Source organism: Odocoileus virginianus, chromosome 29 (genome assembly GCF_023699985.2).
Source record: "Odocoileus virginianus isolate 20LAN1187 ecotype Illinois chromosome 29, Ovbor_1.2, whole genome shotgun sequence".
NCBI classification, from domain to species: Eukaryota; Metazoa; Chordata; class Mammalia; order Artiodactyla; family Cervidae; genus Odocoileus; species Odocoileus virginianus.
In genome coordinates, this window is record NC_069702.1 from 29,037,091 (window position 1) to 29,056,010 (window position 18,920).

Below are 18,920 nucleotides of genomic sequence, written 5' to 3' on the forward strand. Positions count from 1 at the left end.
AATCATAAAATTTCATTTTATGTGAGACAGAGGTTAATAAATAAGATACTAAAAAACAGACCTATAGTTTAAATGCCATCATTTTTAAAATATGACTTGTTCTTAAAATTATTTGTGACATCAGTTTCAACAGTTTATCACATAACATTTCCAGCCATTAAATTATTCAAAATGCAACTTAAAAAATAATAAAATGGTAGATGCAAAGAAATCAAAACATTCCTGTCAGCAGCAATATTCCAGATATGGTAGAACCATCAAATTGTCATAGGAATGTTCTAGACTAGATTCTTCCTTTTGTGAATGCTCATTTATAAAGAGCATTCTTATTTTAATTATTTATAACCTGTTGCACTTCAAAAAGAGAAACACAGCAGCAATTACATAAATATAAAAGTCACTCAACAGAATTGAACTTTTTATCTGATTCTGCTTACTTACTAAACACTCATTTAAAAAAACTAAGTGAAATGATTCCAAAATATAGCACAGTTTGCTAATAGTAAGCTCTCTCCCAGAAAGCCATTAATTTTAATATTAAGTAAGAAACCTCAATTTCCAGAGATAGAGTGAACTGAGTTAGAATTCAGTTTATACACTTCACTTAGTCCATCTTTTCTATGACAACATGTTTTATATTATTCTGAAAGTGCAGCTGAGAACAGCAAATTAAAAGTTCCCTTATCTACTCATTTCTCTTAACACCAAAAAGACTAGGGGTGGGAGGGAAGAGGCCTAGTTTGACCAGTCCAATGCTTAGCAAGTCTTTACACCTTAATTTTCCATACCTCATGAGAATAACTTCTCCCTTCTCAGCCTACACCTGATTATGAAATTTATTCAAAACAAAGACAATGATACAGAAGACAGACACTTTGCAAGAAATTCTGGTAAATGTAAAAGAGTACAAATAAAAAATAGTGCCTTTCCTATTGCTACATAATGGGGCTAATACCCTACCTGAATAATTATTCTCACATCTATCACAGAGTAAAAGAGCAGACCAGTTTTTTAAGCAGTAAAAATAATATTGAACCTTATCTTGATGAACAACCGTTTATAGGCTGGACACCATCTAATATATCAAGCAAACACTTCACAATACGAGATTTCAGAGTACCTATCAAAGCTTAGTCTGTCCTCCTAATTCTGACAAACCACCATGTCAAAAGCATATTCCCTGATGTACTCACAGGCATGCTGATTCACTGGAAACATTCAGTTGTTTCATCACTGCCTTATTACCAAACCCTCTCAGTCAGTCAGAATATAGGTATACGGAGCAATCATGGTGTCGGCATTTGCAGCCTACAGTAACTGCTAAAATCTTTCCAACAGAACTGCAAACCTGCCCAATTGGTTAAAACATGTCATTATGAAATGGTTGTGGCATATGAGTTGAGAAAAGAAGAAATAAGAAGAGGGATTTAAAAAAAAAAAGGTGACAAGAGGTGGAGTAAAGTGAGTAAGGCAGGTAAGAAAGAGCAGCAGCCAGGCGGCCCCTGCATTACCATTATCAGGGTTGGTAAACATCCTACTTGCACTGGAGACGGTCTTCCCAATGTCAGCCAGGGATCGAAGGTTGGACTTCTTGGTTTGATGCCGGTGCTTCCGGAGCAAAGTATAGGTCACCTTATCCTTAAGGTCAGGTTTCAATAGGCCTGTCTCAATCTGATGGTCAACAATCATCTCTGAAATAAAAACAAAGCAAAACCAAAAACAAACTCAGTCACAAGACCACGAAGTTAAATTCTTTTAACTTATTTTTTTAACAAGTTATTTTTTAACTACATTTTTTAACTCTAATTTTATGGATGTTATCCTCAAATTTCATATCAATATATTATTTTTCTTTTTTTAATTTTATTTTATTTATTTTCAATATATTATTTTTCAATTTCCAACTTCCCACTTTCTGTGAAGGTAAAGATACAGGGTATAGTGCTTTTGACATTAAAGAGAGTTAGAAATATTTCAGTATTAATTAAATCTTTGGAGAAGAAGAACTGTCTTGTAAATTTTTTTCAATCCTGGTTGAGAGTGAATTCATATTAATCACATTCTTCTATGAGTAACACAATAAATAATTTACGCTTTCCAATTGTTTTGTTTAAAAGTAAGATTAGAAAATTTCATGTACTCTTTCATAGGAAGTGTGCCAAAAATATAAATGATATGAAAAAATCTTGAAGAGAATATATAAAATTTAGCATCATGTCATTACTGATTTTCTTAATCTATTCTCCCAATCCTCTTCTGTAATTTCTTTATAATAGGACAAAGTAAAAAAAAAGATAATACCTTTGCGCATATCAGGTTATTTGAACACTAATTAATCCAGCAAAAGAGAGGTTAAAGTACAAAATTATACCTTAGTCTTTTCTAAGAAAGGAGGTTTATTCTTCTTGTTTAGATCCAACATGTTCTATTAGTCATTAAAAAGTATAACCTGACCAGAATTTTCTACAAAGTTTAATATCTTAGTTTTTCTCCAAAAAAAAAAAAACAAAAACCTAGAATTTCTACTAGCTTTAAACCACCCTCTCACACTATTTACAAAAACAAACTCAAAGGGGTTAAAGACATAAATGTAAGACCTGAAACCATAAAACTCATGGGAAAAACATAGGCAGGATACTCTTTGACATCAGTCTCAGCAATATTTATTTTAGATCTGTCTCCTCAGGCAAAGGCAACAAAAGCAAAAATAAGCAAATGGAACTACATCAAAATAAAAAGCTTTTGCACAGTAAAAGAAACCATCATCAAAACAAAAAGACAACCTACTGAATGGGAAAAGATATTTGAAAATAATATGTTTAATAGGGGTTAACATCTAAAGCTTGAAGAAAGAAATGGCAACCCACTCCAGTGTTCTTGCCTGGAGAATCCCAGGGACGGCGGAGCCAGTGGGCTGCCGTCTATGGGGTCACCCAGAGTCGGACACGACTAAAGTGACTTAGCAGCAGCAGCAACAACATTTAAAGTACTAAAGAACTCACATATCTCAATATAAAAAAAAAAAGTTTCATTTTTAAATGGGCAGAAGATCAGAATAGACATTTTTCCAAGAAGACATATAGATGGCCAACAGACACCTGAAAAGGTGTTCAACATCACTCATCATCAGGGGCATGCAAATCAAAACCACAAAAATATATCACACCTATCAGAACGCTACTATCAAAAAGACAACAAATTAGCAAGCGTTAGTGAGGATGTGGCAAGAAGGGAACCCTAGTATACTGTTGGTGGGAATGTAAATTGGTGCAGCCAGTATAGAAAATGGTATGGAGGTTCCTCAAAAGATTAAAAATAGAACAATCACACAGCTCAACAATTCCATTTCTAGATTCTTGGACAAAGAAAACAAAACACTAATTCAAAAAGATATAAGCACCCCTATATTCACTGCAGCATTATTTACAATAGCCAAGGTATGAAAGCAACCTAAGTGTGCATTGACAGATGAATGGACAAAGAAAATGTGATATATAACTTATATATATATATATACACACACACATACATATATATAATGAAGTATTACTTAGCCATAAAAAAGGACTGAAATCTTGCCTTCTGTAACAATATGGATGGATCTAAACGGTATTACACTAGGTGGAATAAGTTAGACAGAAACACAAATACCAAAGGATGTCATTTATGGAATCTACAAAATAGATTTCACTTCTGGAATCTACAAAGCAAAATGAACAAACAAAACAGAATACCAAAAGACACAGAGAAAATAGTGGTTGCCAGAGTGGGGGAGACATGAAGGGGTAGGCGATGAAGATGAAAGGGATTAAGAGGTATAAAATTCTGTTCTAAAATAAGTAAACCACATAATGTAATGATAGCACAGGGAATACCATCAATAATAATATGGTAATAATTCTGTATGTTGGCAGATAGTTACTAAACTTTTTGTGATTGTCAATTTAAAAACTACATAAAGATCTGAAAGAGACACGTGCACCCCAATGTTCATCGCAGCACTGTTTATAATAGCCAGGACATGGAAGCAACCTAGATGCCCATCAGCAGACGAATGGATGAGGAAGCTGTGGTACATATACACCATGGACTATTACTCAGCCATTAAAAAGAATTCATTTGAATCAGTTCTAATGAGATGGATGAAACTGGAGCCCATTATACAGAGCGAAGTAAGCCAGAAAGATAAAGACCATTACAGTATACTAACACATATATATGGAATTTAGAAAGATGGTAATGATAACCCTATATGCAAAACAGAAAAAGAGACTCAGATGTATAGAACAGACTTGTGGACTCTGGGAGAAGGTGAGGGTGGGATGTTTCAAGAGAACAGCATCGAAACATGTATATTATCTAGGGTGAAACAGATCACCAGCCCAGGTTGGGTGCATGAGACAAGTGCTCGGGCCTGGTGCACTGGGAAGACCCAGAGGGATGGGGTGGAGAGGGAGGTGGGAGGGGGGACCGGGATGGGGAGTACATGTAAATCCATGGCTAATTCATTTCAATGTATGACAAAAACCACTGCAATGATGTAAAGTAATTAGCCTCCAACTAATAAAAATAAATGGAAAAAAAATAAAAAATAAATAAAAACTACATAAATGCCAATTAATAATGTTGTACACCTGAAACCAATATAATATTGTATGTCAACTATGCTCCAATAAAAAATAATAAAATAAAATAATCTTAGAAAAATCTTTCCCCCAAATTCCTATTCACTCTTATGTTCCAGAATGGTTCTAACTAGAAAGGATGAATGTGCTTCATCGATATTGCTCCATGGGTGTGTCTGCTGAAGGACATGTTTTACTCGAACAGAAAACAAGAAGTCCTCTTTCCCACAAATCAACATGTCAGCAGTAGGACATAAATGTAGCCTGGTGGCATCCTCCTGTCATGTCACAATGCAGGTTGATACGCCTTTGTCCAAAACGGGGCACAGGAGAAACTGTCACAGAATCTGTATGAGATAGGCAGTGGTGGGACAACACCTCATGTCTGCGGTTAGGGTTTGTGTCCCCAGCCAGAACAATGGGTCCCGGACTGATCTGTTCAGACACGTGGCTGCATCGAGCGCACGCCAATTAGTTTCCTCTTGCACAAACTTCTCTGTATACAAAAGTGGAGGAGAGAACAAAAGCTCTTCTTTTCCCAAAGTCTGACAAGAAAATTAATGGGTATCGATAGGATAACAGCATCTCCCAAACACTGCCATCTCTTTGCAAACAGAAGTTACAGATGTTCAAAGGGCTTTGCTTCAGCACGACTGTACCTCTCATGAGTCCATCTTTCTAACAAGAGCTCACAGAACTGACCTCACTGTGAGAGCTGACAGTTCACACAGTGTACAGTCAACTGCCTGGGAGCCAAGGAGAGGCTGAATTCAGACTTTCCATCACATGCCTTACACAGATGCTGTCAATGTCACATACCACTGGACCACTTTGTAGACAGCCTGGGAAAGGCAGGAAGAGTTTCTACCATAGGAATGTTTTGGTTTGAGAGTGGCCTTTAGCTCTCAGTATTTTTAACTACACAACCCTTACTCAATAAAACTCTCAGAACAGATCCTGTAATCATAATTAACCTCTGTTCCATATTAAAATAATTAAGTGCTACTGAACACAAACCTCTCTCCTTTCCCTTGAAGTCTTAATCAAAGTGGAAAGTCCATTTTACAGAAGAACCATAAAAATAAACATACAGCCCTGGCATATCTACTGCAAGCATATCAAACTCCTACTCTAATTCCAGGGTTGTGGATTAAAGTGTTTCTTATCTACCCTTTCTTGGCAGGGCCTCCCCCTATTCTTGCCTTCCCCTGTAATCTCAAGCTAATCCATATATAATGCACAGCCAGCCCTCTGTTACTAATGTCTGGAAATCACCAGTTAGAACACATTAAAACATCTGTGTATCTTATGCCCTTTATTAACTTTCCATAAAAATGGCCCACAGTACAGGGGTCTCTTAAGCACAAACTACAAAACCTTTCAAGGAAAGTAGAGGCGGTTAACATTTCACAGTTACACTGAAATTAAGCCTTCAATATTTGAAATCCCACAAACACTACAAATAGGGAGAGAAAGCGCCTGCTCAAAATGCTCCCAGAGGTGAAAGAAAATTCAAAAAGCATCAGGTTCAAACTCTTAAACAGATGGGAAAAAGCACGAGAGAGGAGACACTCACAGACACAGTCTTAGTAGGGCAATGCCCCCCCCTCCGCAAAATTAAACCAAGTTTTCTCATCCACAGTTTAGATCTTTTTCCATATCACACAACACTTTTCTTTCTTTTAAAAGGAAACTCTAGACCAAAGGAAAAAAAAAAAGGAAGAGAAAGATGGTCATGCACCCCCCAAAAAAGATTAAGGGTTTCTTTTAAAAGCACACAATGGCCCAAGAAATATACAGTTTCAAGACTAACAGACAACTCAGATTTACACAAATGTAAAACTAAGATCATGGCATCTGGTCCCATCACTTCATGAGAAATAGATGGGGAAACAGTGGAAACAGTGACAGACTTTATTTTGGGGGGCTCCAAAATCACTGCAGATGGTGATTGCAGCCATGAAATTAAAAGACACTCCTTGGAAGGAAAGTTATGACCAACCTGGATAGCATATCAAAAAGCAGAAATATTACTTTGCCAACAAAGGTCCGTCTAGTCAAGGCTATGGTTTTTCCAGTGGTCATGTATGGACGTGAGAGTTGGACTGTGAAGAAAGCTGAGTGCCGAAGAATTGATGCTTTTGAACTGTGGTGTTGGAGAAGACTCTCGAGAGTCCCTTGGACTGCAAGGAGATCCAACCAGTCCATCCTAAAGGAGATCAGTCCTGGGTGTTCATTGGAAGGACTGATGCTGAGGCTAAAACTCCAATACTTTGGCCACCTCATGCGAAGAGTTGACTCATTGGAAAAGACCCTGACACTGGGAGGGATTGGGGGCAGGAGGAGAAGGGGACGACAGAGGATGAGATGGCTGGATGGCATCACCGACTCGATACACATGAGTTTAGGTGGACTCCGAGAGTTGGTGATGGACAGGGAGGCCTGGCATGCTGCGATTCATGGGGTCGCAAAGAGTCAGACATGACTGAGCAACTGAACTGCACTGACTGAACCCATTTTATGTTAATCTATCCAGTTGGCAAAATTTAAAAGACCAGTCTCCAGCGATGTGAATGTCTTATGTAATAGACAGTGTCAATGATGACACTAACAACCAGGACAAGCTTTCCTGAAGGCTACTTGGCCAATACAAAACAAAACCCTTTACAATGGTTCAAACCCTTTGAATATTCCACCATTAGAAACCTATAACCAGGAAATAAGCCAATTTCACAAAAGAATAACAAAAATGTTCATTTCTTGTCTTTATGATAAAAACTTGATGGCAACTTAAAAGCCCAATTATAGATTATTAACTAGTTTGCAGCTATTAAAATGTTTATGTTTAATAACATGGAAATATTCATACTATGTTTTTCAGTTAGGAAGGGCAGATTAGAGGGTTACAGTATGATTTCAGCTCTAAAATAAATCTCATATGTGTAAACAGAGATGTTCCCAAAAACTGTTGAGAAAATATCTCTAAGATAAGATTAGTGGTATTTTGATTTTCATGTGCTACATTTTTCTGCACTACTAAAAATGAACATATTTTACTTTTGTGATGAAAAATAAGTATATTACCATTTTGAAAATATAAAAGGTGTTAAAAGCAAGAAACAACATGACTAATATATCTGCCAACATGCACAACTCAGGAATGCCTTTAAATATAAAACTGAGAGCTCCAAAAATAGAACTACATTTTCCTAATCCATTTCCCATCATAGTACCTGAAATGGCTTATAATTTTTTTTTAACTTAAGAGGGGAGGAAAATTCCCATGTACTTGACTTCATATGTGAATAACGTTCTTTAAGTGTAAAATTATAATATGATTGCAATAATGAAACTATCAAAATAACCTATACAATGACATTTTATCCCTTAAATAAGACAAATTTTCTATCAGCATTTAGAAGGGGATCTTCATGAAGAAAAGTAGGTCCTGGGAAGAATCGGAATGAGGCTGAATTTTGTACACAAGTGTGAGAAGCGACATAGCTTCAGCCACTGCTTGTGGCCTCACATGGTGATGACTTTGCACCTACAAAGGGAGGTTGCCCCTTGGAGGCGACTGAGAAGGAGCAGCAGATAGACTGCAAAAAAGATTAAAATCATGCAGCCATTTGTTTCACATTATTACACTTGCTATGATTTCTTTTTCTTCTCTTTTGTGGAAATAAAAGTGGGGTGAAGAGATGTATCTTAAGACTTAGCTGCTTGTAATTCTCAACTCTGAATAACAGCCCCATTCAGGAGACAATAAATCCACTGCATCCTCTGCTAGAAAAAGACTTTTTAATAATCAAATAATGGCAGTAACTCAAGGTACCTCGCCAATTTTTATCACTCGAAACCATGGCAGTTTTTTTCTTTCATGTTGTTTAATCTGCTCTAAAGCTTTGATTCTTTCAGAAGATTTTTAAGTATTTCTTTCAGTCACTGACACTCTCTCAAACAGGCTTCTTTCTCTACTCCTCCAAATCTGGTCCATTTTTTTTCTTTCTTTTCCTTGTAAAGTATGTTATTTGCCTCTGAATTGTTTTTCTGTGTTGCTCCAGAATGACAGCGCTGTCTCTCTGCCCACTTGCCTCAGGGGTGGTACAGCAAACCTAATACTACGTGATGACACCTCAAAGTGACCTAGTGGTGTCCAGTTTTAAAACTGAATGGCAGTATTAAAGCAAACATGTGGAGGTTAGAGAAAAAAAGCCACAACTGATAAATAAAAAGTAATGGAAAATTAAAGTGAGACTGTAAACTGCCTGATGAACCTTTCCTGGTGGTGATTTAGTGGCTAAGTCATGTCCAACTCTTAGACCCATGGACTATAGCCTGCCGGGCTCCTCTGTCCATGGTATTTCCTAGGCAAGAATACTGGAGTGGTTTGCCACTTCCTTCTTCAGGGTATCTTCCCAATTCAAGGATCAAACCCAGGGTCTCCTGCACTGCAGGCAAATTCTTTACCGACTATGCTACCTAAATGTACTAAATACCAGAAACTTTCTCTTTGGCTATTGGTTAATGAGGCTCCAGTATCCTGTGAGACTTGGTCTCCTACCATATGGAAAGGGTCAGCAAATTACTGAAGACCAGAAACTCTGTAAGATGGCTGTTTTCAGGTTCTGAAGATCTCGAAGACAGTTTAATAAAAAAGCGCAAGTATATAATTTAACTTTAACATACATCACCCTTGTTGATCACCTTCAGGCAAAGCAAAGAAGTATGAGATTGTTTCTAGCTCTATCCACTATACCTTTCAGAATCTTTTCTCCTGTTTGTGAAGTCTCTGAGCATCTCTTGACCTGACTCAGTCTATGCTCAGGTCTTGCTAGGTAAACTTTATCCTGGAATAGTCATGGAAGTAAGAACAATTACACCTGAGATCTCATTCATTTCTATCAAAAACCCTGAGAGGTCTACCTTTACCCACCTTCCATGGATGAGATACAGAGAATGACAAAGAATTAAGTAATGAGCCTTGTCCATGGTCATGCATGCTACAAGAGGGAGACCCTAATTAACCACTCCCCAACTTTAAATCCACCATTCTCTCATGATACCACTCTGCATGTCATGGAATGAATACATACCTCTTCCAGAGAGTAGGCATTTTTTAATAGAGAAGAAACCCTGGATTCAGTGAAATGAATCTCCCAATATTGGAATTACAGGAAGTAATCATGGTCTAAGGTAGGACTTTTTTATTCAATACAGGAAACCTCAATGACCCTTAAACCACAACATATATTCTCCCCCTAGATTGCTGATCCATTGCCCAGTCACAAGTTTAATTCCATTTGGCTCTGCCTTTAGGCATTTCTAAATTCACATATCTTTGCTCCAGATTAGTTCTTAAAACCTTAAAATACAGAAATTGTGATTCTCACTCAAAAATTGGATTGCTTTTCATTAACCATGATACATTTTTAGATAACAATCTCATGTGCAGCTCTTAACAAAAGGAAGTAAGTCAGTGAAACAAATAACCTGGAAAAGTATTCCCTTCCTTTGCTTCTCTCCGTCGCTGCAGATCTTCCCTGGATACAATAATCCAACATCTCTTCTCACATATCAAAGGTCCATTTTCAGTTTCACCTGCTTTGTCAACTATGAAAAACTCTGTAGAAAGCAGTATTTCCTACATTATCTTCTCACTACTTACTTATGTGAACATGGATTTGAAACATATTCCATTTACAAAGTGGTAGATTTGCAAACCTAATTCCAGGGCCCAGAATAGTGTCTGGTACATGGTAGAAGGCCATGCACCACTGCTGAATAAATGCATAAACTACCTCATTCTATTCACCGAGCATCTTCACATTAGACTTCCTCCCTTCCCTACTTGCACCATAAGCACTTCAGCTACAAGTCAAATGTAGAGCTTCCTTGTAAATCTAACAAGCCCTCTGAAGAGGACATAGATATGTATAGATCAGCAAGATATATACCCAATTTGAGAACTAATCTTCTTGTCTAATACACATGCTATAGACTTCCCGCTGTCTATAAAGACAGATGCCACAGACAAACCTTTGCCTTCTGATATTCAAAGAAATTTTGATATTACACAAGAATTTTACACTGGTCAGCGGGGCCATGATCCACATCCTCTTCCCACAGTCCCAGAGTAAGCACACTGCAGGCCCCTTAAAAAAGTGCAGTCAAAAAAAAAAAAAAAAAGTGCAGTCATCCCTACAGGGGCAGAGGTCACCAAGTTATGGAATTTTTCTTGGAATAACAAGCAGAGCCCCTACACCTCTCCTTAAGGAAAACATGGTCCTGAGCACATCAATCTGAACATCAATCTGAACGATAAGGCAGCTTAGGCCAGGTGCTTGCTAGAAAATGAAAACTACTACTCTCTGGCATGCAGCAATGCGTGCACAAGGTGTTTGACATGATAAGTTAACATTCAGGACTCAATACCACACAGCACTAATCACAAAGATGCCAAAGTTGCCCTGCACCCTGAGGCCAGTGCCTTGCCGGGGGTTCTACAAATGATCCTCAGCAGCAATGAAACCCAACCTATTCACTAATCAATCAGGTTCCACGGGCTTCTTGGCCCAAACAATTTTCTCTACATGCAGCTAAAGAAGCTTGACTGTCACCTACAAAATCAACCCAACTGAGGGACTAGACATAGACCAGCTTCCTTTTTACAGAGGATTTAAACCCTATTTTACAGATGACAAAACTGAGGCACAGAGAAGCTCAACACAATGCCTAAGATCAAGAAGCTCTAGAAATCTAGTGTGCAGACTTCCAGTCCACTATAGCAAAGGATATGGGGGGAGAGTTCTATTTAAAAACCTCCATCTATGCTAATATCTGAAGGAATGCAATCTGTACAAGCAAACATGGTACCAATTATAATTTTAAAAATAACATAAAAGTGAAAAGCATAAGAGAGAGGACTTAGAAATAAAACTGGATGGAAATATGCCAAAATATTAACAACAGCTATGTTCAGATGGAAGTACAATGGATGATTTTTAAAAATTTTGTTCTCAGTATTTGTCTGTACTTTCCAAATTTTCTGCAATAAACCTTAAGAGAAAGAGAGACTTCCCTCGTGGTCCAGTGGTTAAGAATCTGCCTTCCAGTGCAGGGGATGCATGTTGGATTCCTGTTTGGGGAACTAAGATCCTACATGTCACAGGGCAACTATGCCCACTTGCTACAACTACTAAACACAGGCACTTCAACTAAAAACCCGCATTCGGCAACTAGAGAAAAGCCTGTGCACCTCAATGAAAGATCCCATGGGCTGCAATGAAGATCACAAGTACTACAACTAAGACCTGATGCAGTCAAAAATAAATAGGCAATATTTTTTAAATAATAATAAAAATTAAAAGGAGAGAGAGATTAAATGCTATAGAATATTCAGCTCTGCTTACACCCAGAAGTCATCTGCACTGAGAAAGATTCATGGAGAGGCAGATAGAGCAGAAAAAATGCTAAGAACTTAAGACAACATACTTACCCACCAACTGTGGGAGAGACGAAGCTTCCCTGTCCAGCATGATGGATCCTTTCTCCATACAGGTCCTCAGCTCAAATAAGCTGTGAAGGGACAAGGTGGCCACGTGGGGCTTGCTCCATCTCTCTCCACCCTGTTCCACTTTTTCTTCAAACTTAATCCACCTAGAAACATGAGAATCAAGTAAAGAGCAATTAAAAGTGTTCTCATCACCTCTGGAAATAGCAACACCAACCTCTCCAGTTCCACCCCCACCAGCACTTTCAAAATGTCTCCTTTTGTGGAGTCTTAAAAGCTTATTCTATCATTAACTGAATTACCTTTATAAATACACCAAACAGACTCACCAGACTGCTCCTCTCCCTGATGTTAGAGAGAAAAAAAACAAACCAATGCATCCTTGGCTTTATATCTATCTACATGTAACCATGAAATCTTTAAGAATGATTACTAAACCAATTTTTTTTAAATAATGTAGGAAAATATGCATTTCAAATTCTCATGGGGGTAGAGCCTACAGTGTGTAAAAATATCACTATTGTGAGAATTCTGTTGTAACTTCACAAGGCAAGTTTATACAAGGTGACATAATCAGTTATGAACCAATTGCAAATATTTAAAAATATGGTGTGCAAAATGGTCAGACAAATATAAAGTTCCCCTTTCATGCTTAAAGAGGGCCAGCATGTGTTGCAATATCTTACATTAATAACTCTCTCTAGGTTGACACAAGTTCCCCTCTGATCAAGACGCTAACAAGCTTTTACCCCTTGAGCTTGGCTCCACATGTGTTTAAAAATATACAAGCTCAGTAAACAATGCATTTACTCTGATGATAACAGATCTCTTATTAACTCTAGTAATGGAACAAATAACCCTATTTTATAGTTTCTTCTTTTCAAGATTTATAGACATGTTGATAACTTAGCAACATATAGGACTGAAAAAAGTTTAATGGAAATGAGAGCAAAACACATTTGAGAGTCTTTATATCCCACATATTATATATACTGACTCCTCCTACACTGGTAAAGGAAAACAGGAAAGCATCATGATTTTGCTATTCATGACCAGAGAAAATGTTGCTTTCTATCACTTCAAAACTCTGAAAGATATTGGACAAGATAAAGAAGGGATTAAAAATTCTTTTCCTACACTCTTCATCCAAAAGTTTAATGATTGAAAAATGTTTTCCTAGGAAAAGCTAAACACTCATCCAGCTCACTGAAGATGAGAACAAAGGGCAGAGATCAGGGGAAGCTCTACATAAGGTATTATTTATAGACTGCTCACCACTCCCAAGGGGAATAAAAGAACACATTATTAGAATCATGAGTGAAAATAAGTCAACAGATCAGCCGCAATGTCAAGGAAAATTCAGAATTTTAATCAAGCCCAACACTCATGTGATTCATGAATATATTAGCTACATTCTGAATTTCCTCTTTCCTCTCCCACCCAGGAAATTCTCACACTTCATTGCCAACCTTATCCCCAACCTCACCCTCCACCCTAAGACCCTCCTCCTTCCCCCAGTATCCCCAAAAGTGTAAGGAGTGAAGGTTTTCACATGTTTTCCCTCACATTAAAAAACTAACACCAAAAAAGTTCTAAAACTTAAGATCTGGACCTTGTTTATTCTACAAAAGTGGCTTTGAAACATTCTGAAAGACCTTTAATATTCTGTGTGTGTGTGTGTGCATGCATGTGTGCATGCAAGTGTGTGTGTGTTAATTAGTAGTTCTTCACCTTTGTTGGTATTAGAACCACAAAAGTAGATGGAAATGAGAGAAAAATGACAACTTCACATCACAATCTTATAGAATTCTATGAATTTGCCCAGAGGATAAAAGGTAATTGGATTATTTTGAAAGTAATCATGTTACAGTGTATATTACATTGGCTAACTTCAGGCATATTATCTTTTCAGACTTACAGAATCTCTAACACGTTGACTGGTGACCAGTATGTGAATCATATTTCTATTTGATGTTATAATTTATCGCTCAAGATGAGACTCTAGAAGATTCCATTGGATATGAAACCTAGTCAGAATACATAATTATGTTATCCATAAGGATGGTAGTAGTGGTCTTGCTTTTATTTCTAAGAGTATTCTTATTATCTGAGGGATAGAATCTTTGGTCACAGAATTTAAGTCCAATATAAATAACAAGGGCCAGCTAGAAAGTCAGTCAATGGGAGTATTCTATACATTCAGCCTTTACTTCCCTCTTATTTCCTCTGAATGATGACCACTTGCTCTTCGTTCAGTTGTCATGAGTCCTTATAGTCAAATGCATTTTGTAAAAGAAAACTAAGCCTCACTTACATACAGTATATGACAAGAGCTCTTTCTGCCATGATCTTCAATTGTCCAAACAATATAAGTTTGACAAAATCTTCTTTTTTAAAAAAGGAATAAAACCATTGCATTCTTTTGTGACCAATTACTCTCCATAGTTCATCTTAAATATGACTTTGAATGAGTTTCAGAAGCACATTTAGAAATAATCCCAAACTGCTTGGATTTAGAAAACAGTATTATTCAACCTCCTGAATTATACCAGTTAAGATTTGGTCAAGATTTAACCATAATGAAATGGAAATGTCAAGTCTCAAAACTAGCCAGTTCCTTAAAATATACGAAAGACAACTATTGTCTCAAAGTTCAGTTTAAGTATCTATTTCACTTTGAGTTCAGTAAATATTATATGTTGTGATGATGTCATATCATAGTATAGCAAATAGCACAAGGTAATTCTGGGATAATGACTATTAAATTTCTTTAAAATACACTGCTTGACAAGGTGAAAAGACAGCCTTCAGAATGGGAGAAAATAATAGCAAACGAAGCAACAGACAAAGGATTAACTTCAAAAATATACAAGCAACTCCTGCAGCTCAATTCCAGAAAAATAAATGACCCAATCAAAAAATGGGCCAAAGAACTAAACAGACATTTCTCCAAAGAAGACATACAGATGGCTAACAAACACATGAAAAGATGCTCAACATCACTCATAATCAGAGAAATGCAAATCAAAACCACGATGAGGTACCATTTCACACCAGTCAGAATGGCTGCTATCCGAAGTCTACAAGTAATAAATGCTGGAGAGGGTGTGGAGAAAAGGGAACCCTCTTACACTGTTGGTGGGAATGCAAACTAGTACAGCCGTTATGGAGAACAGTGTGGAGATTCCTTAAAAAAACTGGAAATAGAACTGCCATATGACCCAGAAATCCCACTGCTGGGCATACACACCGAGGAAACCAGATCTGAAAGAGACACGTGCACCCCAATGTTCATCGCAGCACTGTTTATAATAGCCAGGACATGGAAGCAACCTAGATGACCATCAGCAGACGAATGGATAAGAAAGTTGTGGTACATATACACAGTGGAATATTACTCAGCCATTAAAAAGAATACATTTGAAACAGTTCTAATGAGATGGATGAAACTGGAGCCTATTATAGAGAGTAAAGTAAGCCAGAAAGAAAAACACCAATACAGTACACTAACGCATATATATGGAATTTAGAAAGACGGTTATGATAACCCTATATGCGAGACAGCAAAAGAGACACAGATGTATAGAAAAGTCTTTTGGACTCTGTGGGAGAGGACAAGAGTGGGATGATCTGAGAGAACAGCATCGAAACATTTATATTATCAAGCGTGAAACAGATCGCCAGTCCAGGTTGGATGCATGAGACAAGTGCTCGGGGCTGGTGCACTGGGAAGACCCAGAGAGATGGGATGGGGAGGGAGGTGGCAGGGGGGTTCAGGATGGGGAACACATGTACATCCATGGCAGATCCACGTCAATGTATGGCAAAACCACTACAATATTGTAAAGTAATTAGCCTCCAATTAAAATAAATAAATTTATATTTTAAAAAAAAACACATTGCTTGAGGGACTTCCTGGTGGTCCAGTGGTTAAGAATCTGCCTTGCCATGCAGGGAACACAGGTTTAATCCCTGGTCTGGGAACTAAGATTCCACATGCTGAGGGGCAGCTAAACCCACATACCACAACTATTGAGCACACACGCCACAATTAGAGAGTCTGTGCGCCACAGTGAAAGACCCCCGTGTACCGGAACTAAAAGACCCGATGCAGCCAACCAATGAATGAATGAATTTTTTAGAATACACTACTTGAATTGTTCAAGGAACTGTACTTCAAACATGCAGGCATAATGTAATGGTTTGCCCATTTAAACAGACTGCAGGTAGTTTCATTACGGAAACTATACATGCTATGTCTATCTTCCTCACATATCAAGGACAAATCTGAGAAAAAACTGAAAATGACTCAGTTCAAATCAGAACCCATTAAAGAAAAGGCTAAGGCAAAGGTACCGAAGTTCAGCCTATTCATGTGTCAATGAATTTGTAAAGGTGCTTTAGAACCATGTAATTACAGTTCTAAAGACCAGACATTTTTACTGTAAAATGTACTAAAAGCTACTATCTAACCCTTCATAATAACTATGAATAACCATATATTTGCAATAAGTTCCCTACTTATCCTTTTGTCTTAGTTACTTGACATGTTGTAGAAAAATTAATTTTAGAAGTTGGCTTTTTAAATGCTGGCAATCACAAAACTGTTATAACCTTGAAGAAAGAGTTTATTAGGTGAATTTTATTTTTTCCAAGGTCTTATAAGAATAATGATAAAGTACACTGCAGTTTAACACACTTTGAGTGACTGCCAACCAAACAGTATTTCACTAGTTTGTTGAAGAAATAGAAGGCCCACGGGAAACACTGAACATTTTGCAACTTTCCAATCATGTGATTAAATATAATTAAGAAAAGAGAAGACCTCTAACTTAAAAACATGCCAGTTTTACAGAGGAAAATAGACATGACCTTTGCCCTAGAATATAATCCAACTACATAAAGCTATTAAAACAATAATAAATTTCTTGGAAAAAAAAAGTTCTTGTTAACTAATAAATGTCTCATTGCACATAAAAGATGCCAATGCTAGTGTGAATCTGGGATAAATGATGTTTTTAAGGTGAATTCTTAAATTTCTAGATCAACTGCAAAAGTTATTGCAAAACAGTGTAGTAACCACATATAATTACATAGATGAGTAAATTTCTTTTTCTTACAGAAAAAATAAACCTGGTCTCAAATGGAATTTTCCAGAGTAACACAGTGAAGAAGAGATAGTGGATTCAGTGTAGATTAGGGTCCCTCTGCAAAACCCCAGGGTACGGGCATGTGGCTATGTTTAATGGCCAGGCCCTGAAGTCAGGTTCTCCAAAGGGAGGCCAGGTCACTTGGCCAAGCAGAAGCTGTTCCTCCATGTGGCCCACTAGAATTGAAACATTCAGTACCCTTTTCCTTTGTTGGCTTTTTGGGTTTGTTGAAACTTGTGATGTCTTTCTTTTTACGCAGGTTTGGCAGTAGAATTTGAGTCTCACTGGGGAAGTGATCTTTAACACAGATTCTTATAACAGTGATGAATTCCAACAGGGTCCATCTGAATAATCACTGAGGGAAAAATGAAAGCCAAAAACCATGTTGGCAAACACCACTGACTCACAGAAATAAAGAGTTTGGAGTCATGGGGGGTTGTGACAGCCTTTCTAGCTGGCTTAAGGCTATCACCGAAACTGGATCATGACTTATTCTTTTACCAGTTTGCTTCATGAGTCAACTAACTGATGCCTAGTCACCTAGAAGGAAAGCTATGACAAACCTAGGCAGCATATTAAAAAGTGGAGACATCACTTTGCTGAAAAAAGTTCATATAGTCAAAGCTATGATTTTTCTAGTAGTAATGTATGAATGTAAGAGTTGGATCATAAAGAAGACTGAGTGCCAAAGAATTGATGGTCTCAAATTGTTGTGTTAGAGAAGACTCTTGAGAGTCCCTTGGACTGCAGGAGATCAAATCTGTCAATCCTAAAGGACATCAGTCCTGAATATTCACTGGATGGACTGTTGCTGAAGCACCAATACTTTGGCCACCTGATGTGAAAAGCCAACTCACTGGAAAAGACCCTGATGCTGGGAAAGGAAGAAAGCAAAAGGAGAAGGGGGCAGTAGAGGTTAAGATGGTTGGATAGCATCACCCACTCAATGGACATGAATTTGAGTGAGCTTCAGGAGATGGTGAAGGACAGAGAAGGCTGGTGTGCTGTAGTCCACCAGGTCGCAAAGAGTTGGACATAACTTGGGAACGGAACAACAACAACAGTCACCTAGAAATTATTAATGAGAAGCACAGGATCATTCACTAGTACCAAAGGTTCCACTAGAACGACTGCTGCATCACTGAAAATCAGCACTAAAGTTTTGGGTTTTTGACTTTTTGCATACCATGTGCACTCAGGGAGTTTTAGTTCTCTGACCAGGGTTCTCTAAACCTGCACATCCTGCAGTGGAAGCATGGAGTCTAAACTACTGGACCACCAGGGAAGTCTCTGAATGTCAGTATTCTAATGACCTAACACTAAGGATACTCTTTTGAAAAATAATATTCCCTGTATTCCACTGATCATATATATTTCTCAGGTCTGGTCATTCTACCTTTGGGAAAGCCAGTGAAAATTCAAAGTTCTGACTTTCAGGAAAGAAAAAATCAGGGAAAAGATGTGGGAAAAAAGATGGTAGTAGGGTTGGCCATACTTCAAACTTCATATAAATAAAGACTTCCCTTGTTTATAGTTTTACATGACTACTGCACTTTGTGAGACTTAAATGGGGATATTTTTCCTACCAGTGAAAGCATTTTCCTTATTTTTTAAGACACAGAGCTAACCTGA

At 37.6% G+C, this 18,920-nt stretch overlaps 1 protein-coding gene across 6 annotated transcripts in view; it reads right to left on the reverse strand.

The window, feature by feature from the left end:
* Nucleotides 1–18,920, reverse strand: part of SLC4A4 (solute carrier family 4 member 4) — a 422,503-nt gene that overhangs the window by 185,655 nt on the left and 217,928 nt on the right. For 4 of the 6 annotated variants that reach the window (XM_070458312.1, XM_070458313.1, XM_020905823.2 and 1 more), the window contains exons 5-6: nt 12,124–12,284; nt 1,512–1,691 (exon numbers count right to left, since the gene is read on the reverse strand). In XM_070458312.1, coding sequence (XP_070314413.1) covers nt 1,512–1,691; nt 12,124–12,284 — 341 coding nt within the window. The remainder of the gene's footprint in view (nt 1–1,511; nt 1,692–12,123; nt 12,285–18,920) is intronic. The other 2 variants (XM_070458310.1, XM_070458311.1) reach the window with 1 other exon arrangement.